At 32.9% G+C, this 24,000-nt stretch overlaps 1 protein-coding gene and 1 long non-coding RNA gene across 3 annotated transcripts; both read right to left on the bottom strand.

The window, feature by feature from the left end:
- Positions 1–2,232: 2,232 nt before the first annotated feature.
- On the bottom strand, positions 2,233–3,424 carry LOC135147617 (uncharacterized). Its single transcript, XR_010285274.1, has 3 exons — positions 2,967–3,424; positions 2,725–2,820; positions 2,233–2,556 (listed from the first exon to the last, which is right to left on the bottom strand). It is a non-coding gene; the product is annotated as an uncharacterized LOC135147617 (long non-coding RNA).
- A 2,763-nt stretch (positions 3,425–6,187) lies between these two features.
- Positions 6,188–11,625, bottom strand: LOC108193486 (proteasome subunit beta type-7-A). Of its 2 annotated transcripts, none has more exons than XM_017360161.2 (9): positions 11,489–11,625; positions 11,222–11,384; positions 8,158–8,299; positions 7,896–7,992; positions 7,722–7,791; positions 7,528–7,632; positions 7,303–7,401; positions 7,121–7,208; positions 6,188–6,419 (listed from the first exon to the last, which is right to left on the bottom strand). In XM_017360161.2, exons 2-9 carry the CDS (start codon positions 11,363–11,365, stop codon positions 6,343–6,345), a joined length of 822 nt encoding a protein of 273 aa, XP_017215650.1. In that variant the 5' UTR covers positions 11,366–11,384; positions 11,489–11,625; the 3' UTR covers positions 6,188–6,342. The 2 variants fall into 2 exon arrangements, with proteins under 2 accessions (XP_017215650.1, XP_017215651.1); XM_017360162.2 differs by having other exon boundaries at positions 11,222–11,398; positions 11,489–11,624.
- Positions 11,626–24,000: the final 12,375 nt, after the last annotated feature.

The following is a 24,000-nucleotide window of genomic DNA, read 5'->3' as shown; positions in this document are numbered from 1 at the left end:
AAGAGTTGTATTAAGAAGAGTCCATAGCCAAAGAGCTAAATCAAAAGACTCTCTTAAATCCGCACTTCGAAAATAGACGTATATTCGAAGTAATATATACTTAGTCAAAAAGACAAGTATTATACGAGTCTTAAGCGAGACTAAAGCCTATAAGACTTTTATTACTCCAACTATATACTCATCTTTAGTATTGGAGTAAAGCATCAAGTATACTTAAATCTTTCTAAATCATTCGGAAAGTATACTTTAAATATATATATATCATCAACATATATATATACTCACTATCGGCCTAGTTGTGTCTAGTCCAAAACCATTTTTATAAACTAAGGTTATTTGTCGTAGATATTGTTTTCTAAGTTTTGCAGTGAGGTGAAGTGAGGTGATCTTCGTTCTAAGACCCAAGTCCTAGACGAGCTAACGGGGAATTAGTCATCTTTGCAACGTGAGGAAGATGAAAGACTCAAGACCTAAGATCTAAGATCCAAGACCCGCAAAACTTTAGAAGTTCAAATACTACACCCGGAGTACAACGACTTTGAGGAGGTGAGGGGGAATTACGCTCCAAGACGAGTCTTGTAAATTTACATTTATAGTGAGGAGGTGACGGGGAGTTACGCTCCAAGATATATATTTGTAAAGGCTTCTCCGCCTACTGTAAAGGAGTTTCTTTATAGTAGAGAAAATCTCGAGTCCGGGGAGGAGCTCGGGGACTGGAGTAGGGGTGAGTGGACTCCAAGTGTTGAGTTAGCCACCGCGAACCAGGATAAAATCTCGTGTGTCGTATTACTCTTACATTGCTTCCGTACACATAAACTGCATATAATCTCGACAAAAGCTATTCAAAAGGGGGATAAATTTTATTACACCACATCAATTTTTAAATTGGTGATTAAGCTATTCAACCCCCCCTTCTAGCTTAATTTACACTCTATCGAAACCTAACAAATATTGCATATGGTTTAAAGTGAACCCCCCCTCCCCCTCCCCTTTTAGCTTTGATTCTTGTGTATATGGTTTAAAGTGAAAACCACAAAAACCAGTACGGTCCGAGCCTCTGACAATCGTCAATCGTTATTCGCAGCAGTCTTTCTGTGATATTTTTTTGCTGAAAGACACAACACTTGATTGGCACTGTTTTTGTCCAATCTCATCTCACTCGTGTTTGTCTGATTACTGGAGAATTTGAGGGACTCACTTGCCCTGCTCATGATCACTGTCCATCCAGAATTCGCAGATGTTTATTATTTCGATGAAAGTTGCGGTCTTTGGATTAAGAACCACACAGCCGGACAAATCATGATGCCTACATGTATGTGTTTAATTCATTGTTTCTGGAATGGTGATTTATTATATGAAAGGGACGATCTTTTATAAACCCATGCAGTTGACAAAGTTGCTCATTATGCCTATGCCAGGTTTCATTGCGACCACTTCTTTTAACAAAGGATACATTATCACACAACTAATGATAAAAGACGATGTGGTTTCAAAATATATGGACAAGCCTTGTGATGTCAAATTGCACAACTCATCTGAGCAAGATCTGGAGATTTATCAACCTTCGGGGTAAGTAGTAGCTTGAGAAATCAAACTACTACTGTGAAAAGACTTCACAACCGACCAGCGGTAATCGATGCCTGAAGACAACCAAAAATGAACCAGAGTAAAGAATGAAGTCATTCCTGGCCATCAGCATTTTATGTTCATCTCAGCTTACACATGTTCAGCACAAGGACAAGATGCCATTTGACTAGAGCTACTAATCGAGAATCACTACTAGAAATCTGCTAATACACATCTGTTAAAAACTGATGTCCCAGAGAATTGTAACTGATGTTACTGTGGGCGATGTTAAAGGTACCTGTCTTTAACATCAGTTAATAACTGATGTCTGTTGTTGGATTTAACATCGGTTCTGTACACCCTAAATGGTGTGTATTATACTTTTTAACATCAGTTCTGTAAGTTTGGATGATGTCTATTATACTCATTTACATCAGTTAATAACTGATGTTAAAGCTTAGTGCCTTTAACATCGCCCACAAAGACATCGCTTGAGTTTTTTGCTTACATCAGTTAATAACTGATGTCTATAGCCTTTAACATCACTTCAACTTTAAAGAAACTGATGTTATAACATTTGATTAACATCATTTCTTTACTCAGTAACTGATATAATAACACTAAATGAACATTATTTTTATACGCGAGAAATACCAAACCAAGAAAACAACCAAATCAACTAAATCTTATTAATGCAGAAATAAACCAATTATATTCTATACATCCATCAAATTCCAATCTCACATACTACACATCCATCAAATCCAATATCAATCGACTACTACACATCCATCTAATCTAAAAAACTACATCCATATATTCGACAATTCAACAACAATCAAAATACTATAATTGAGAGTTCAAAAACTACTTTGATATAATCAAGGGTCTCCAAGCGAAGACGTCAAGTTCCTACATAGAAGAACTGTAAGCATGCGATTTATCGGGAAATGAGCCCTCACGGTAAGATGAACCTTCAGCCTCCTTGTACTGAAATTGGAAAGAAAGTAACAAAAAAATTAAGAGACTTACAGAAGTTGTATATATAGACTTGCGTTCATCCATATGAAACTATTTAATTTCACATTCATCCTGATTGTTGGGACTATTTCCATGTTTCACATGCAAATCACAGGAGTCAAAACTCACAAAGTATACTTGTTTTTGAAGATTCAAAACAGTTAGTATCTCTTTTCTTGATTCCGGATGCTCTTCACAAACAGTTTTGGTCGGAACCTTCGGTTTCATATTAACCTGTGATGGAAACAAAACAGGCAGAGCATTAAGAATCTTCCTAATACCTTATGGGTTTACGAGTGCTGGTTACTTGGCCTTTACAAACATATTCTCAAATTGAAAATAGAAATTGAGGAGTAGAGAAAGAATGAATAATAGATTACCATAACATAATTATAAATGCATTTATCGCTTCTGCTTCTGCCACTTCACATTCTCATTCAAGGTAACAACAGTCACAAGTATAATAATTCAATATGACTTGCACAGTACATAATCCACAAGCATATGCAAACGACCAACTTTCACGAATATATCTTGCACAACAATGTAAATGACTAGCTGGACTGGTTTGTACATATTAGAATAGTAAAATACATAACACAAAAGAAACAAAATAATAACATATTAACAGATAACACAACAAAGATGTGAAGATCTCTTATAATAGAGCAGATCTAAAATCGATTACGCACCTATTATCAACAAGCCAATGTACCATTCCGACTATGATACCCTTTGTTGTAGAGAACACATTAAATAGGTGACGCAGAAAAATCAGAATTCTGAGTCTACTTTGATAAATAAACTGATTTGATCTAGGAAGTTCTGGGTGCGGTGTGATATAAATGACTGAACTTACGTTACTTCTAATTCAAAGAATAACATATCATCAATTTATGGATCAAGTGGGGTTTGAAACTCAGATACGTCATTACGTCATTAAACTTGCTCTTTATCTTGAGTCTATCAGGAGAATGAAGACATTAATAAAATAATATATGATTGTATATGTAATATTCTTGTGTTATGTAATAAATATATTATTGGGTGTTAGATTGCTCTTTATCAAGTTGTACCCTCTAGCACCAATACAAATAGAAATTCATTATAAGTGTTCAAAGACAAGGATGTCTTGATAGTTGTAAAATTTATAACTTTATGTACGATTGTACCTCACTCCATCAGTTGCAAATTTTGTTAAGTAACAGGCTCCCTTACTAGTCAAATGGTGATCAGACATCTATCCAAGTGAGCTAGAATCAAAATCTTTCTCTTATTATCCTTTTGCGTGATTTTATTTCTCTTTGTGAGGTGTAAATTTTACAACCCTTCTGTATGAGAGTTGTAAACATTGTAACTCTACTGTACTCTATGAGTTGAGCTGTTAATTTTGTTAAGTAACAGGCTCTCTAACTAGTCAAATGATGATGTCAAATGATAATCAAACATATGTGCAAGTAAGCTGGTGGACCCTGTGAATTTTAAATTCTGTTAAGCCACTTGTTGACCTTAACGTTATTTTGAGATCAGTTAAATGATAATCAGACATCTATGCAAGTAAGCTAGTGGACACGATCACACGACCCCTAACTAGTCAAATCATAATCATAAACTAGTGTGAGCCCAACTAGTCAAATGGAGATAAGACATAAGCTAGATGTCACACGGCCCCTAACAAGTCAAATCATACTCACTAACTAGTGTAACCCCCAACTAGTCAAATGGAAATCAGACATAAGCTAGTGGACACCGGGACGCAGCAGAAGGTGTGATAAACTAAGATTTAATTATCTAGTTGGTCATAACCTTTCAGTTGGTTGTGGTAACATTTGAAAATGATGTGTAAAACTTTATAACTAATATTTTTATTACTTGAACTCATATTTGTAAGGTACTTGTTTGATATTTATGGTGACTTTAGTGACCATCTTGATACCGTTTTCACTTCAGTGACCAACTTGATACATTAAGCCCACTTCAGTTACCATCTAGATAATTAACCCGATAAACTAATGTTGTGTTTGGTTGGGATGTTTAATTCCAAAAGGAATGGAATGAAAAATGAACTATCCTATGGACAATTTTTAAGAAATTTCATTCCTTCCCCCATTCCATTCCTTATATCATGTGTTAGATATCACACCTTCAATTTAAGATGAATTGCTCAATTCTCTCCTATCCTTAATTTCCTATCTCTATGAGTTTCAAGTATTTTTACTCATTCCATTTCATTTCATTCCATTCCATTCTCCCCAACCAAACTAGAGGTGCACAAATAGCCTGGCAGGCCAGGCTTTATCCGGATCTGAAAATATCCGGGTTTTTTGTCAAAAATCCAGGCCGGGCTTTACTGACAACCAGGCCAGGCCAGGCCAGGTCTGTCAGCAAATTATAGGAACTGTTTAAGGCCTGCAGGCCGGATCAGGCCGGACCGGGTTTTACCCAGACCTGGTTAAACGTATATAATTTTTTCAAGCAACTCATCAATTCTACAATTCTACTGGAAGTCTGGAACTAAAAAATAAAACTGAGAATATCTTGAAAAAATAATCTTCATTACAACTGATTAAAATTAAAATATACAAATTACAGTCCAGAACATAAAATGCATTTTACAAAAGCTAAGAAAGTGGCCCTCCAGATCCAGTGGTCAAAAACTCTGTTGAACTTGATATCATTAAAAACAGAATAGGTCCAGACTCCAGTAGTCTAGTGTGCTTGGCAATGAAATCCTCGTTATCAAGTATACTCCCACATATTGATACACATCCACTGGCCATTGCCATCAACCTGCAGTGCCGAATTGATCATCAAAAAAAAGAATCAGGGATTTGAGCTTGTGAAAAACAGAAGTGTGGGAGAATATCGGCGAAACTTGAGAGAGAGGGCTTTAATTTAGGGATTACAATTTACACAAGCTTATTCTCCATGGCGGCGAATTGATTCAGCGCGACCTCAATAATGAACTGGATAGTGGATATGAATGTAAGCACTAAGCAGACGTGTGTATCTAGATCTGGACTTTCACAAGACTTGGGTTGGGCTTATTATCTTTGATTGGGTTGGGTACCGGGGCCTGGGCTATGCATAATTTTTATGTTTATAAATTATACGGATAACAGTTTTATATCCGGGTTTATCCGGGTTTTAATCCGGGTTTTTATAGAACCGGGTTTTGTCCGGGTTTTTTAAAATCCGGGTTTAAATCCGGATTTTTCAGATTTCGGGCCGGGCCAGATTTGGTTGAAAAATAGTAGGTCTGTTTAAAATCTCCAGACCGGGCCAGATCGGATCGGGTTTTTTTCAGATCGATTTATCAGATTTTTTTCCGGATCGGATCGGATTTCGGATTTCGAATTTTTTGGACATCTCTAAACCAAACACAACATAAGTGTAGAAGGAATCATATGTCAATAAAAAGTGTGTGATGAATAATTAGTGAATTAATTAAAGTGTGTGATGAATAATTAGTGAATTAATTATGTCTGTGATGATCGCTCTTATTGCCAACTCGGCTGCTCACATTGCTATGCTTACAATGAGAGTCTAGTTTCAGTCAAGGGAATTAACTTGATGCATGATTGGATGCCTGGAACTAATATTTTGAAACAAGTTTCGAATATTATATATAAAAAAGTACACAAAACAAGGATGACATACTAATGTATCTCATACATGATCGCCCAAACAATAATTTCACCTGCTACTGTCCTGAGTATGGCCCGATACAATAACATGAAGAAAAATGATAGCTATCTATTCTTCCATTGCATCCCCAGCTTCCACAACTTCAACCAGCTCTCTTAATGGTGTAACTTTTGCGGTCAGAACCTCTGCAAGAAAATTATTACAAGCATTACTAAAACGGTCTTTCTAATGTGTGCCCAAGGGCACACATTAAACACTAAATTCTATAAAAATGGCTTGTTTTGATTGGTGGAGTTGATATGAATGCAGGGGGGCCATTATCATTTATTGTTCATCCACCAATCAAAATGAGTTATTTTTATTGGAGTTAGGGACTATTGTGTGCCCTTGGGCACACCATAGAAAATCCCTTACTAAAAATAGAGTAATCCAAACTGATATTATCTTTACAACAGAAACAAGGCATTGTTGTGGTAACATATATGATTACAAACTACAACAATGGTTCAAAGTGCAAGCAATTTTTTAAGATTGACCATCACAGATTAATAACACTATGCGACTTAAGTCAAGATTCCAATATTTAAAGAATCCATGTATACCCTCAACATGCTAACCTAAACATATTGTTTGTGTAAGAATAATGACTGTCATGAACAGTCTCTCACTGTGCTTAACTAAAAATGTCTCACTGTTTCATACTACACAAAGCTGCGGACATAGTACAACTAATTATTGAAGTATGTAGGCTAATTCGTCTGAACTTATGTAGGTACTTCTTCTGAACATACAAGAGAAGAGACTAATGGACCCGTGGCATGTTTATTCTAGACCTAAAGAACATAAATATGTTTGAGACAGACACGTCAACGACAAATGTACTAACCAGTCTTTTTGGAGAAAGTGTAGCCTTTTTCACTTGTGAAAGTACGAGGATTAGGCGTCTCATAATTTCTCAAGTACTCCTTTTGCCCCTGTACAAGCAAAGCGTATATGATCAAGGAGCTTGTAAAATGATGTTATTAGCTTATGAAAGATCATGGAGGATTCAGAGAAGAAACAGCATACCTTAGTTATAACACATATATCTACATTGCTTCCACTTCCCAAGTCATTAAATATGCCTGACCGAATAGCATCACGTACCAAAGCAACTCCGTCGTCCCTCTACATAAGAATGAATGATTAATATAAGCTTCACTGATGTTCAACAAGGCTGGCTGCCATTACTCAATATAACCAAAAAAAGAAGCATGGTCCTTATTTTGTACAATCTCAAAGTAAATAACTTACACTCATCCCCTCGACGTATCTTGATTCAAAGACGGCCATTGCAGCAAGTGAACCAGATCCCATTGTAGCAAAAGGGAGCGAGTCAGTTGACCCATGAGGGTAAATCTGTTAAAAAATCAAGGATACAATGATACCTTTCCTTACAGTAACGTATACATAGACAATTAGGTGCCAACACCCGAACTCGGACTCACAGTGTGCAAATGCGGACCAGTGACGTCAACTCCACCAAGCACCAAGGCAGCAGAAACATGACCTTGATAGCTACATTATGCAAAAAGGTAAGGACTAAGGACCGTTTTAACTATAACTTCTCTACTCAATAATCTGATATAAATCACGAAAAACATATCAAATTATAGTCTTACCTGAAAAGATGAGATTTTAGAAGTGTGAGGGCTGTCACAACCCTTGATTCCCTGCCAGTGTGATAACGATGAAGCTTCAGCTGAGAACTAATATTATCTGCAGAGAAGTTGATGTTTATACTTAAATTTTATGCACTACTATCAAGACATAAATCAAAAACTCTATATAAATTAGGTAGCAATCATAATTTAACAGCCCACAAGCTTTTAAAAAAATAGAGACAAGGGAGCAGTACAATGCCACATAAATAACTTCAAGTACCTGTTACAGCCTCAGTATCAGCAGCAGTCCCTGCTCCACAACAGTAGATATTTGGTGCCATGTAATGTATTTTCTCACAATTTTTGTCAGCTACAATTGGTCCTTCAGTAGCCCTGGTATCAGCTCCGAGAATAACGCCATCCTGAATGTATATAAAGATTATTTGGTTAAGGAAAGAATGGCAGCAGATGCACAGTCCTTGATACAGTGACTGATTAAAAAACCCTTTTTATGTATAGCAAAGAGATGGCCACTAATTCTCTGAATAAAAAATATGTTAGTCGATCTTAATTAAACTTGTGGTTTGTAATCCTCACTATCTTTTCATATATGCCTCTAATTAATATCAGCTCTGAAACAGGTACACCTTTCAACTAGACTATGTAGGATGTTTAAGTAGGACAATTCTCACAAAGAGAAAACACACCCCTGCAATGATAAAATATATCACATCTATAGAGTAGATGAGCTAATGATTGCAGGACTCAAATTGAAATTGAACGTTACAAGCAAAAGGCTAACAAAAAGATCATAGTGAGATACTTATTCCATCATTAATAGTTCTAGCTATTTTAAATTCTAAATTATAGTTATAATAGCTTATAAATGTAATCTTATATCTAAACATCAATATAACATAATTAAATATTTACCTCAGCCACTAGGCCCCGAGTCTAAAAGTAAGAAGAATAAGCATCGAACAGGACTCCATATGTAAAAAAAAACATTGGCTTAAACATTGAGTGTGAGAACATGATTTTAATGAAGAATTTTGGGATAAGGAAGTGTGTGCATTTCAACTTGATCATCTAAAGCTGTCACCTCATTTTTGGAGTTTGGACTTATCATCTACTTACAAAATGACGTTACTAACTTGATTATAACTATCAACAACATCATCAATTGGATCATTCAGATCGTTAGGAACATTCCTGTTGCTAACAAGAGTTGTAGTTGTCAATTATTCCTAATTAATATTTGATATAAACGATAATAGGTTAATCCCACCATTTTGTCATGAAAGTGCCAGAGATAAATTTGCTGAACAAGCAGCTAAAATATATGTCATCCCCTCACAGTTTCTATCCTGTACCAATCATTATTATTTTCGTCAATCTGATTACCTCGCCCTACATTATAAATTCCATTAAGTGAAAAGATATATAACAGAGGCCTCTATAGACTATAAATATCCTGAAGATTGCTCATGCCAATCCAAATATTCCGGGCTTGAGGGAGGAAGAAACCACCCGCCCTTAAAAAGAATCTTCTACTTGTGATCCGCACAGTGCAATATATACTGTGCCAACCAGAAAAATACAGTAGGGGTCCATTCTATTTAAATTGGGGTGGTTTAGTTCAATGATGTGTATGGAATCATTGATGTGATCCGAATACTATTTATTATTTGTCTTTCAAACTTCAATTCACAGACAAGTACCAATTATATAGTTGATGCAACTAACAAGTTACATGAAAGCCCCCGAAGAACAATAACTCTAAGCCAAAGAAATCCTAATATTTTTTCAATAATATTTTTGCCCCAATAGGAAAGATCTAGCTCTACCACCACTGCATACATGTGTGCTTACCTAAGTCTAAAGCAAAATCTAGCCCTGCTACTTCCTAGATATTTTCATTTACATATTTCAATTCTAGAACCTGAACCAGAGTTACCAGATTAACTGGCTGCACAACACTCAAGATTACAAATTAATTTTACAGGGACAATATTGACTTTTACATCCATAGTTTGTGAAAATTCATCTTAAATAACTAGACCTGGCAAACAGTTCGTGTCGTGTACTTTCGTGTTTTCGTGTCGAGCACCCTAAACCCGAACTGTTTTGATATCGTGTACCAGTTCTAGAACACGTACACGAACCGAATTATTTCGTGTCGACACGAACTGTACAGTGTACACGTTAAGTACATGAAAAATTTCGTGTACCTTCCGTGTATCACGAACGGTCCGGAATGAAGTGTACACAGAGAGGCATATAGAGTGCAATACTTGCTTGTCTCACTCTCAGAGTATTGTTTAATTACCAATAGGATTTGATCCCGATGACTACTGCCATTTTCTTTTCCTTATAGACATATATAGCAGATATAGATCTTGCAACTATCTCAGACCGCATGGCAGTTAAGAAAGCAGTTCAATCAAGGAAATTAATTAACAGTACAAACATTAATGTATATAAGCAGCAGGACTAACAGGTTAATAGAGAATGAATCGAGAAAGTAGAAGAGCGTAAAATGAATCGGGAGAGTAGAGAGAGTTTGTGGAAGGGAGGCGGCTAACTGTATAAGATAGAAAGAAGAAACCTAAAGTCTAAACATATGGCTCGCAGCTCATCATTTTAAATTTAATAACATCTATTTTGTTACCTGTATAAAATTTGATTAAAAAATTTATAATAAATAAATAGATATATTTTTTAATTTTTATTTATTTATTAAGTTCGTGTACTTTCGTGTCGTTCGTGTACTTGTATTTAAAACCGAACCCGACACCAAATTTAACATGTAATTTTCGTGTTTGTGTACTTTCGTGTTCGTGTTCGTGTACCGAATATTGAAAATCAAACCCAAACTTTTCGTGTCCTGTTCGTGTCGTGTACCAAATTTCCATGTCTATGAATAACACACCATAATCTGACTTCAGCTTAAAGCAGTATCCTACAGTTATGTACCTAGACTATCTTCAACACAAAATGATCAACACCGCTGTAACTGCTTCTACCAATAGACACAAATTCTCCACAAATGAAATAGCTAATTGCACAATGCTCAACATCACAACATTACATCTAAAATGTCACTACGTCAGCAATACACATTCTACAAACTCTAATCGAAAACAACACTATCCAGACCACTTATCGCAACAAATCTACATCAATTACAAATGCAGTACACTACAGCCAAAACTCCACACAATTCTCAATTTCTCGACGCGGAATCACCAACACACCAACAGCTCAAAACCGTAAACAAAACACTTAAAATTATCGCAAACATATCGGAATCAACTTCACATACAACAACAATATCATTATACCTTGAAGATCAAACCAACAATAGTAGTCCCAGTCTTGAGAAACGACGAAGGCTTCAAGCCTTTTTTCATCAACATATCGTTCCTTCTACACAGATCGAAGCTGAATCCCCCTTTCGCCGGAACGTCAACATCAACTTTCGACATTTTTTTCGATTTTTCAAACCTGTAACAAGTAAACTGAATTCAAATTTCAATTTAATTTGATTCGATAGATTAATTTAATTGAAAAGTAAATAAAAGAATAAGTGAATCGAGATCGATACTTACAGTTGATTGTGTGTATAGGTTGCAAAACAGCCCTAGTTTGTTACAGTGTGATTGACACTTTGACAACGAAGAAGATGAAGCTTGATTAAAGACATAAAGAAAGCTTGGGCCAGAAGATAACTAATTTGGTCTAGGCCGGGATAAGCTGTGATTGCTAATGGGCCTCATGACCCAATACAAATTGGGCTTTTGAATTATTGTACTTCAAATGTAATAACGTAATTAATTAAGTAAAAATATTTTTTTAAAAATTTGGGGAAAAGAGGACAGATAGGATGAGTCTCGATCAAGAAATATACAGGTGATAAATATTTAATATTTTGTAATTAATTATATTTTAGTATATGTGAATTGTTGGGTGCGTCTTTAAAAAAGGAGGGCCACTAAAAAATAAAATATAGACATAAATATTAGAAATAAAGAGAATAGACTAAGCAACTTATTTCTTGTTGGGGGTTGTGACATAAATAAATGGAAAATGCTAGTGCGTGTTAATTAGGGGCTGGCCACTGTGTTTATCGATTGTGAACAGGATTATGTGATCGAGATTACATCTCAACTGCATATTTGTGCTTATATTTAATTTAGGGAGACCAATTCGTCATTTTGCGAACAGAATTTGTACGCACGTCGGTTTCGTATTCTTTTTATCGTGTCTGTCTGCTAGTGTATGATGATATTTACGGGCTCCTCACAAAACTAACCAATCTGAACCCAGATTTTATTGTGAGGCTCTATGGTCGATCGAAGGTCCTGTGCCATTTGAACTCAAATATATTTTACCTTAAATCCACCTTTGTCTAGCAGCTCATAACAAAATGAGTTAAAGATAATGGGAGTGAACCCCGCAAGAATTGATTCAGCTGATTAAAAAAGAGAATTTGTATCCTTGTCGCTCAAGTGTGTGAGCAGAATGTACTGCAACATGCATGCTAAAAATATTTAATTTAATTTATCATTAAAGATGATCCTGCTTTTTTATGTGTCTATTTGAGAAAAAAATTGTATTCTTGAATACTTGTCATTTTCGTCTTGCAGAATAATTTTAAGAAGGATTTTCAGAATAATGTTATAACTTAATTTAAGGGTTAGTGAAATGTGACATACAAATAATTAAAATTAATACAATACAACTATTATAAATCAATGATAAAACAAAGTATATAAATAATTTTTTAAACATGCAAAACTTTTTTAAAAGTGACGTGAAAGAAAGGTGGAGCGAGAATAATTTAGAACTTATTAAATTTTTTTCGAGAGGGAGATAAAAAAAAAAACTTAACATTCATATAGAGCACTAATGTGTTCTGTTAGAATTAATTCATTATTATAAATTTAAGAAGAGAAAATAAGTATTTGTTTCTTGTAATATAAAAAATCTTATATACATATTTATTAAAATAAGACAGGCTATGTTCGTAAAAGAAACAATCTTTTTTGGTTGATTGAAAATTAATATATTAATAATATATGTTCCCCTACTTTATTACTTCCAACCAACCAATGAATTGAATTAATTTTATATATCTTTGATAATAATAGAGCACACTAATAATTGAAAAATATATTATTACCTCCATCCCAAACTAGATGTCCCCGTTGACTTTGGGCACGTAACTTTAGGTGCATTGACCGTCTATTTCCGAATTTTTTTTTTATTTTTTCTTTTATAAATGAAAATTTCACATTTTAATTTTTATTTGCAAAAATAAAATTTTAAAAATAAGTCACGTATCTATGCAGTCAATTAACGTTGGGCCATCTAATTTGGGATGTAGGGAGTATAATAATAAATGGGAACCCCCCGTTGATTTAATTTTAAAGGCAGCAACCAAAGATCAAAGTGATACCGATGATTCAATGTCGATTAATTTTGGACTTAGTTACTGGTTTTGAAGCTTTGATCCAGAGCAATCTGATGTGAGATCTTATCTAAAATCAGGCCCCTGAGGTTTCGATGCCACTGAGCTTTCAAGTCCCTTTGGTTTGAGAATATTCAGAAAATGAGACGTGTTAGATTGACAATACACTGACTAGATTACGGAAAGTAAAACGGAACTCGAATGAAAAAACCGAACTGAATTCGGTTTGTTTCTGCCCAAATATTCAGAAAATTTGGGTAAATAAAATTTGGTTTGTCCGATTTTTAAAAAAATATTTCAGTACGGATTGAATAGATCGAATAATCTCAAAAATATATTATGAAATTTATATAATATATATATATATATATATATAGGGTGAGGTTCAAATTAGAACCAATATTAAAATTAGAACTTAGGACCACACACATCCATCAGATGAATTTGAATTCAATGGTCATGATCTGCCTTACTATATAAATATAAATTACAATTTAATGCTATTTAAGATACCTGACTTTATATGTAAATCATTACTACAAATCATAATAATCATTAACTACTACTTAATCATCATAATAATCAGTTAATATATATGCACTTTGTTATAAATGCAAATCAAACTTACAACATGTGATTCTCAATCAGTTTTAATAATATAATATTACAAAATACGATATTCTGTTGCAGTACATGTAAATATTACAAAAAATGAGATTCTGCTGCAATACATATATGTGATTCTCAATCAATTTTAATAATATAATATTACAAAATACGATATTCAGTTGCAGTACATGTAAATATTACAGAAAATGAGATTCTGTTGCAGTACATATATAGCTCACATAATATTACAAAACACGAGATTCTGCGGCAGTACATATCTAGCTCATATAATATTACAAAACACGAGATTCTACTGTAGTACATATCTAGCTCATATAATATTACACAACACGAGATTCTGATGCAGTACATATCTAGCTCATATAATATTAAAAAACATGAAATTCTGTTGCAGTACATATAAACAATAATAAAATATCAAAACAAACACACTCCAGTTCTTCGTATTTTGGAGTTCTGTTGAATCACACTACGGAGATATTTGAATTAAATATTAAATGTATTTTTATTGTTAAAATGATCAAATATAAATTAAGAATGTGCATTGATTGAGACATGTATATTTAAATATGTACTATATTAAAACACATTCATACATTAATTAATTTCACACATTCAAATTACTTTCATTTAATGATTATTAAATATGGTTCTAAGGTTCTAAGTTTAAGCGGTTCTATCTGGAACCTGACCCATATATATATATATATATATATATATATATAGAGAGAGAGAGAGAGAGAGTTTTACTCCAATAGAAACCTCCTTATCCTAGAAACTAAAAACCAAACTGAAATATCACTAAATCCTAAAGCAAATACCACTAAATTTTTAAACAACCCCATCTCCACCTCCATCTTCATCAAACCCACCTCCATCTTCACCAACCCCACCTCCACTACCACCACCTCCGTCGTCGCCTCCTTCATAACCACTACCACCTCTATGCCGCCCACCCCCTCCATAACCACCACCTCCATCTCCATCTCCACCTCCACCTCCATTATTTCTTTAACAACACAACCTCCACACCTCCATCTTCACCAGGCCCATCTTAATCGCCGCTTCAACCTCCTTCAGATTCGTTCATACTTCTTTCTCCACCTCGACTCAACTTCAAAGGCGGAGCCGCCACTATTCCGGCAACGCTCCAACCCCTACTTCAAGCCGCCCAAACCTCCGCTACAATCATCTTTCCTCCATCTCCACCTTCACCTCCACCATCTCCACCACTATCACCACCATCTGAATCGAAAACATGAACAGATCTGGAGATTCTAAGCTGGTTAATATCTGGAGATTGAGTTTTCACTAAATTCTGCAGCACAGATCACTAAATCCTAAAGAGATAATCACTAAATTGTACTGAGAATATCAATAACTTGTATTGGTTTCTAGTTTTTATTTTAAAATTGGTTTCTATTTGATCATGAGCCTATATATATATATATATATATATATATATATATATATATAGGGTAGCATTCTAGAGAGATCTTCTTATATAGAGTTCTATAGTACACCATAATCTGAGCCGTTCATTTAATTAAAACAAGATTAATGGCCCAGATTAAAAGGATTAAATTGCATTTTTAATCAGCAATTTTACTCTAACAAACACCCACTCAACTGTAACACGTTGATACACACAGAGCACTTCGATACACACAAAAAAGGGAAGACCGGAAACATCTCGATACACATGCGAAGATCGAAGAAAAGTGCTTGGAACAACAAATCGAGTTTGCATGATGATCCAATCGTAGGTTTGAAACGGAAAATGGAGAAATCAGGGCTCTAAATTGAATAAATCGATGCTCTTTTCGTTTAATAAATAGGATTCCAATTTAGTACATTTCTATCCATTGTATATAACAAAATCATGTTATCTTCTTTGTTTCAAGTAATTTGGAAAGAACAATTACATGTTACAAGATACTAAAGAGGTACAAAATCGATTCATAAACATGCAATTTTTCAAGAGTATTTTGTTTATATTCTGCAATTGAATAGTCATTGTTTATAATCTACAGTAGATTAGCATATTGTGAATGTTTTTATTTTGCATATATTCTACTATAGAATAAATGTGTTTAATATTCTATAATAGATAATTATTTTTTAAATTTATCAATTGATGTTGCAACTTAATTATGCTAGGATTTTAATGTTTTGCTTTAGAATTCATTTTCTGTTCTATATTAGAATAATTTTATTATCTGTATTAGAATAAGATTTTTCTTATAATTTATGAGTAAAAAAAATATCTAAGATATATCTATCTTCTTTGAAACCAACTATTAAATTAAGTTTCTATAATGGAATCATTTATATTTTTTTTCAAGTATTTTCTATTCTTAAGTGAAAGAATTGTAATGTGTTCTATAGTAGCAACATGATTTTTTATGTTACCTTTATATATATTAGAGTGAGGTTTTTGTTATGATTAAAAAGCAAAAATTATATAGATGATATAATTTTATTGTATTGTGTAATATTCTATTATAGAATAATATTTTTGTTTATAGTTCACTTTAAGTTCCATAATAGATTATACATTCTTATTTTTAAGTTAGATTCAATGTTGTAGTTAAGTTTTCTTTTTAAATATAGATTTCACTGAATAAATTAATATCATGCACTAAGATATTGATTCTGAATTAGAATATATCTTATAATTCTATATTCTGAATTTGATCTGCTTAGGTTTATGTTATAACAAGATGATATAGAGTTTCTGAACTGGGTAGTTATTTTTTAGAGTTTAAACTCCAAAAAATGATTAGTTCAATTTGCCATAAAGAATGATGTTTGTTTTAGTTACCACCTGAGTTTAAACAATGTTGTTTGTCATCATCTTTTCGTTCTTGTAGGCGGGCAGAGAAATATATATGAACAGAAGGGTTATTGATATCAAGTTGGAGAACCAGACAAAGAGAATTGGCTTTGATGCTTTTAGGTTGAGAACAAAGCATGCCTTTTGGCTGGAAGATGAATATAATATTGTGCAGAGTCTGCACACAAGTGAAACTCCATTTCTACAACTTGTTGACCATATTGCTAAGAGTTCTACACATCCTTCTTAAAGCTTTAAGTGGCAAAACCAATATTCAAAGTATGTGAAATTGACATTTGTATATCACATTAATAATTCAAATTTCAGTTTATTGACCAGCACTCGAGCAGTATTATGACCAATTGCACATGAAAATACAGTTTTATACACACTACAGAGGGGTAACAAGAATCAGACTTTACTTTAGAAATAGCTTCTTAACATATGCTCAATAAAATCACAATGACCACACGTTTCTCGGAGAATCATGTTTTATCTCATCAGCATCGGAGGAGATACCACTCTCTTCATCTCAGACTATTAAATGTTCACTTGCACAACATCACCAGTTAGGCCGCATTCCATTGTTCTGGCTGGTGGATATTGTATCAAATTATGAACATATTGTAAGGGGCAAATCAAATGGTAATTATTTTTTCCGTACCCACTTACAGAACAAAAGAAGTGGTTTGGTTTATAACTGATTGCGCCACAACATTAACTATTGGGACATGTAAACTCAATAAGGATGAGAATATGTAAAACACGATTAAACTTTTAATCCCTGATATCAACATTAAGTTGGCAATGATAAAACTGGATATTCTTAAATAAGACTGTATAGACAAATTCACATATGATGAACTCTTCTCAGGATGAAACACTGGACAATTACAATTATACTAATAACAAAACACAACATAATTAATATATTGAAGTAATTAGCTTTGAAATTATTTTCACAAGACAAAATGATTTGTTAAGTTACTAAGAACACTGGGACGAAAAATTTATAATTAACAATAACACCGGGCAGCGTGAAAGCTAACCTAATTAGTTTTCTATCAAATGATACGCCAGGAACCACAATTTCTTCACATATTCAGTACAAATTTATCGAAAGTATTATGATCACAACACTGAATTATGTTCCTATATACACAATCATTAATAGAAGCCCAAGCAGGAGAGGTTTGGAATCCCTCTTAGCACTATTCTCTCTTGCTTAGATATGGTCTTCCACACTGAATTTACCTATGCAATACAATGTAATCGAGTTAGGATAATCTACAAAAAGTGCATATTATAAAGAAAGTAGTGTTCTACCTCTTTTGGACCTTGACTACTTCCTTTATCGTGTCTCTCACATCATATATTGAAGCCCTGTTATAAAACAAGAAGTGGGATAATATGTTGTCAATACAATTGAGTACAAACTTAGTTTTACTGAAGAATGACCCATGGCAGTACTGCTCAGTGTATTTTGGGAGCAGGTTGATGTTTTTCCTATCTATCAATCGAAGAGAAGAATTTAAACATGAACATTATATTAAGTACTCAATGAGCAGTAATTAATTGTTAGTAGTCTACTTCATCATACCTGAAACATTGCCGTAAACACGCAACTAACAAACAGAGCTAGAATTGCGAGGTGCTTAGTGATGAACGGAGTCGTCATTTGTTTATCCTATAACTCGTAGAAAATCTATTTTTATGGAACCTAAGATTACATTTGGCTTATTATATATACAAACTACGTATTCGATATTTTAGCTTCTAGTAGTGAAATGCAAACTTAATTTATGATTCTACAGTAAAACTGAAATTAATGAAAAGAAGAAAGCCCAGGAAAGCTCATGTATGATATAGTTCTACAACTGGACCAAAAGCAATTTGCAAAAATTAACTAGATCAAGTAATAAATAACAAATTGAGTCTTTATCTTCTAGAGTAGAATCTCTGTTCACAATTTTGATTTCATGATAGAATCATAATGTTAATCTGATAGAACATACAAACGAGCAACCAATGCTCAGTTTTATTCAACAAGTAGTTAATAATTAAAAACCAACAAAAACAAATACTTTGAACACTAAAAATCATATACAAAACTGTTAAAACAAGAATACAATAGTTATTACATCAAAGAGTATAAAAACTATCAAGCAACACAATTTTATCAAATATATGATTCCACAGTAGAATAAAAATTAATAAAATCCAGATGCACCAACAAAGCTTATATATAATATGATTCTACAGTTGAACAAAAATAAATAAAGTAATAAATTAACAAATCGAGTATTTATATTCAACAATAGAATCAAAATCACAATCAAAATTGGAAGATCGACAAGCTATAACTGTAGAATCTCAAATTTTTACATAATAGAACCACAACATAAAGATAACAAATTATAAAAGTAAATCAAATCAAAGTGCAAGATAGTTGCCGCAAGAAGAACTCTGAAACTCAGAAAGCAGAAAAAAGGTCAGCGATTAAGCACGTCTTCTAATAAAAATTGCACAAAAATTAACTAGGATGAGATTATTATGACTATCCTCCAACAGCATAAGACAACTAACGAAGAAGCAAGAAACAACAAATCTCCATTATTAGCTAATAATGAAAATGAAATAACCAAGAGCATGCCATACATGAACAACAAAATTTCACATTAAATCATAAATTGTGACATTATAAATTTGAGAACGTGGCTATCTTGACTATATAGTATAATCATAAAATAAAGATAAGAAACAATTGAAAAAACAACCAAAACAAATAGATTGAAAACATAAAATCAAATACAAAACAGTTAAAACAAGATGCGACAAGAGAGCTCATATATATTCTACAGTTGAACAAAAACAAATCAAATAATAAATCAACAAATTGAGGATTTATATTCAACAATAGAATCAAAACACAATCAAAATCACTAAATGGACAAGCTATACTTGTATTTTACACTACAATTTTTTTTATGCTATAGCATAATTAAATTATGGGGAAAAGAAGAAAATCAGGAAAGCTGCTGTGTACTTTTATATTACAATATAACCTAAAACTTTCGAAAGGATATACTAAATCAATCAATGAAATAAGCAATAGAACTGTCATGTTCAATAGAATCAAAATTACAAATAATTAAGAAAATAGTAAAAATAACTAAAACATAAAAAAAACACATATGTTCCACAATAAAATTTAAATCTTCAGAAAGAAATTATTAACGAGTTCCCGATACTTTTACTCTACAGCACAACCTAAATATTGAGAAATAATATACCAAATCAATAGATGCAAAAAAAAATTGTTTATATTCCAAGGGAGAATCAACATTATGATCAAAACCAATACATGAACTAGTTCTTGTGAAATCATAGTTTTAACAAATGAAACAAATCTGAAAATCAGAATAGCTAAAAATATTGAGATTAAAGATAAAAACCTGATAAATATTTAATATGAAAACTGATTTGTTAATTTCAATTTGATTCAAAGAAGAAGCAATAAGTTGCGTGCAATAATTTAGTAATGCAGCTAATTATTCTGCTATAGAATCAAAAAATTATTAATCAAATGTAAAACAACAACAGTATAAAGCCAAATAACAAACATTCACTGCCAATTAAAAGAATCAAGTCGAAAACAAATATATTAAGAAAAATTTATGATATAATTGACTATTCTCCTTATTATTATGTGATATTAAAGCAAATTAAGAAATGCAAACTAGTAAGCTGATTGTAGGATTAAAATTCCATGGTAGAATCAAAATTATAGGACATATAATTTTGTAATTCCACTAATTATTCTATTATTGAATGAAAATGTTTATATAAAGCAGGAAAACCTCGATAATATAAAGCAAAATTATAAAACTTGACATTAAGATTCTATAGTAGAATATTAATGATAAACACTAATACAGAAATTGAACATGATAAAGTTTCACTTACAGGAAAAGGATTACATAACTCGGCTTGATTCATAGAAGATGTCATCGTCGCATATCAAATCACCAAGAGAGATCGGAAATCGACTTGTATGTATCATCGAGCTATACATACAATCGCCGAGATCATAAAAGATATAAATTTCTATTTAATGCAGCTGAATCATAGTCAAAATTAGTGAAAATGAGATCGATGTATGAAGAAATCATTTGAATAAGATGAATCTGAAAGTATTGACCTATAGAAAGAGAGAGAGTAGAGAGAGAAAGTGCGAGAGAGAAAGAGTGAGCGTTCAGAGAGAGAAAGAGTAGAGAGAGAAAGTGCGACCGTGTTTGGCACAACAGTTGACTACCAAAAATTCTGTTTTTATTCAAATGTTACTGGCCGTTGAATAAGATACAAATGAATGTTGGAGATTGAATTAAAGGTTTACTATGTACTCCCTCCGTCCCACCCAATTGTTTACATTGGGTTTGGGCACGGAGGTTAAGAAATATGTATAAAGTAGTGAAAAAGAGGAAGAAAAGTGGGTGAAGTGGTGGGACCCATCGATTTTTAATATATAAAAGAGAGATAGTGGAGTAAAAGTAGTGTGAAAAGGAAGGAAAAGTGATAAAGTGGTGGGACCCATTAACTATTTTGGGAAAGTTTTGTAATGTAAAGAAATGGATGGGACGTCCAAAAGAGGTAACTGTAAAGAACCTGATGGGACGGAGGGAGTAACTCTATATAGCATGTCCCTCCCTAGAATTTTAGCCTATATATATATATATATATATATATATATATATATATATATGAGTTAAGTTCTATGGAGTACAAAAAAAATTGGAGTATTGGAGTACAAAGTTTGATAAAATGTAATCTAGTCATCTAAATTTCAATTTTTTTGTCCGATAATATTTGTAAATATTTGACAACCTGCACATTATGTTCTGCAACATAAACATCATGATCAAATGATAGAATTATTACTCTTATAAATCATAAGACTCTATGTTCTGCAATATAACTAATAAGCAGAACAATAATCTTAATACTTGTTAAAGTTGAAAGATATTAATGATTAATTGACAATTATGTGCAAGACAACTTATAAATTGATAGATTATATCAAAATTTGAATAATCAAAGATATTATATAGGATCAAACTAAAAAATTATGATTTGTACTCCAATACTCCAATATTTTTATGTACTCCATAGAACTTAACTATATATATATATATATATATATATGGGCTTATTCCACTACAAACCAAGTTAGCACACAAACCTAAAAACCACCAAGTCCACTCCTACTTTTGCTATGAACACTCGATAATTGCTAACTGCATTCCTTTTTCTTTATTTTCTGGGGGACCCACGCTGACGTGGCAGCAGACCTGCTGCTGACGTGGCAGCTGGCGTGGCAGTGTCACGTCAGTACTTGCTGATGTGGCAGCCTGGCGGCCCCCCGGTGCTGACGCGGCAGGGTGACGTGGACCCCAGTGCTGACGTGGCGGGGGTAGAAAATGTAAATTTTGGAATGTTGATGGCAAAACTGAGGGGGGAATATTGTTAGTTTTTAAAAGTTTGAGGAGATATTTAATCATTTTGAAACTGGTTTTTAGGTTTTTATGCTAAGTGTGGTTTGTATTTGAACACACGCCCACACACGCACACACGCAAGCGCACACGCACGCACACGCGCGCGCATACTAACAAATTTGTAAAGAATTGTATGCAAGCATAAATATAACATTTATATTTAGCAAAATTATATAGGAAAATATATATTAAAGCTATTTTTGATTAAAATGTTATTATTATTTTTATATATAATATACACGAAAAGTACACGAGAAATACATAAAACGTTTCGGATCGGATGTGGTTTTCAAGTTAAGTGCGTGAAATTAATAACGAGCGGATATGAGTTTCACCTTCGAACACAGGAAACACGAAAATACACTAAACGAAACGATTGTCACCTCTGATTTTACCCGGATAACCAGCTCAAAATTAGCTTTCTTTTTAAGTAGAAATCCTTTCCCATGTGGACCCATTTTTTTGAGAGCGTTAGCATCATCAGCCGGCAACACAGATTCTTCCTATTTTAATTTAAAAATATAGAATATTAACTATTATAGTTGGTCGAGTTGGTTGTGAAATTATTTTGATTTGGACCACTGATTATTTAAATTTTAGATGATTTTACTGGTGCGTCATTTAACATATTTTGACATGTGTTTTGAATTTTTTGCTCGTGTATCTTCCACTATCACTATACTAATTAACCAAAATTATATATTAAAGATTTTTACTATTTTATCATTTTGATTTAATAAAGTAATAAGTTTAATATAAATGACGATATATTAAAAATTTATAACAAATACGTTTAAGTATGTCAAGACATTTGTCATATTTTGTGATACATTTTATCATTCGCTAGTTGGATCAGAGGGATGAGATTAGAGTGATGAACTCTGAGTTTCTTATTGTAATCTTTTCATAACTTAGAGCAAGTCGAACAGGTCACTTAAATTTTCTTTCAAACTCACGTTTAAGTTATGTATTAAAAAAAACACTCCAATACTCTTTCAGTGGTTACTTAAATCATTAGCACAACCTCAAATCTCCTAACCATTACCTATTTATAAATAACCTCTAACCATTACCTATTTAATATCTATAAATAAAATAATCATCTCTCTTCTTTTTTCTTTGTCTTTTCCCTTCCTTTCTCTTCGCTCTCTCAAATTTATTATTAAAATAATTTTAAGAGAACAAATATAGGAATTGCTATTAGAGTTGACACTAAAAATAAATTACTTAATCACTAAGACTCACTAAGATTTATTATTTTATATTATTAATAAGTAATGAGATAGGTAACCTATGGACTTGCTCTTACCATATTCGTGCTTAATAGTAATTGACCTTAACAAATACTCCTTGAATATGTCCAGACATTTGTATATACTCCCTCCATCTTAAATTAGATGACCACTTTGGACACACAATTTAAGGTTCATTGACCGCATAGATACGTGACTTATTTTTAAAATTTTATTTTTGCCAATAAAAATAAAATATGAAATTTTCATTTATAAAAGAAAAAATAAAAAAATAAATTTCGGAAGTAGACGGTCAATACAACTAAAGTTACATACCCAAAGTCAACGGGGACATCTAATTTGGGACGGTGGTAGTATAAGATTAGAGAACTCTGGACC

The sequence above is a fragment of the Daucus carota genome, chromosome 7, assembly GCF_001625215.2.
Source record: "Daucus carota subsp. sativus chromosome 7, DH1 v3.0, whole genome shotgun sequence".
Lineage (NCBI taxonomy): Eukaryota > Viridiplantae > Streptophyta > Magnoliopsida > Apiales > Apiaceae > Daucus > Daucus carota.
The sequence above is the reverse complement of the archived record's forward strand: the minus strand, read 5'-3'. Positions and strand labels throughout refer to the sequence as shown.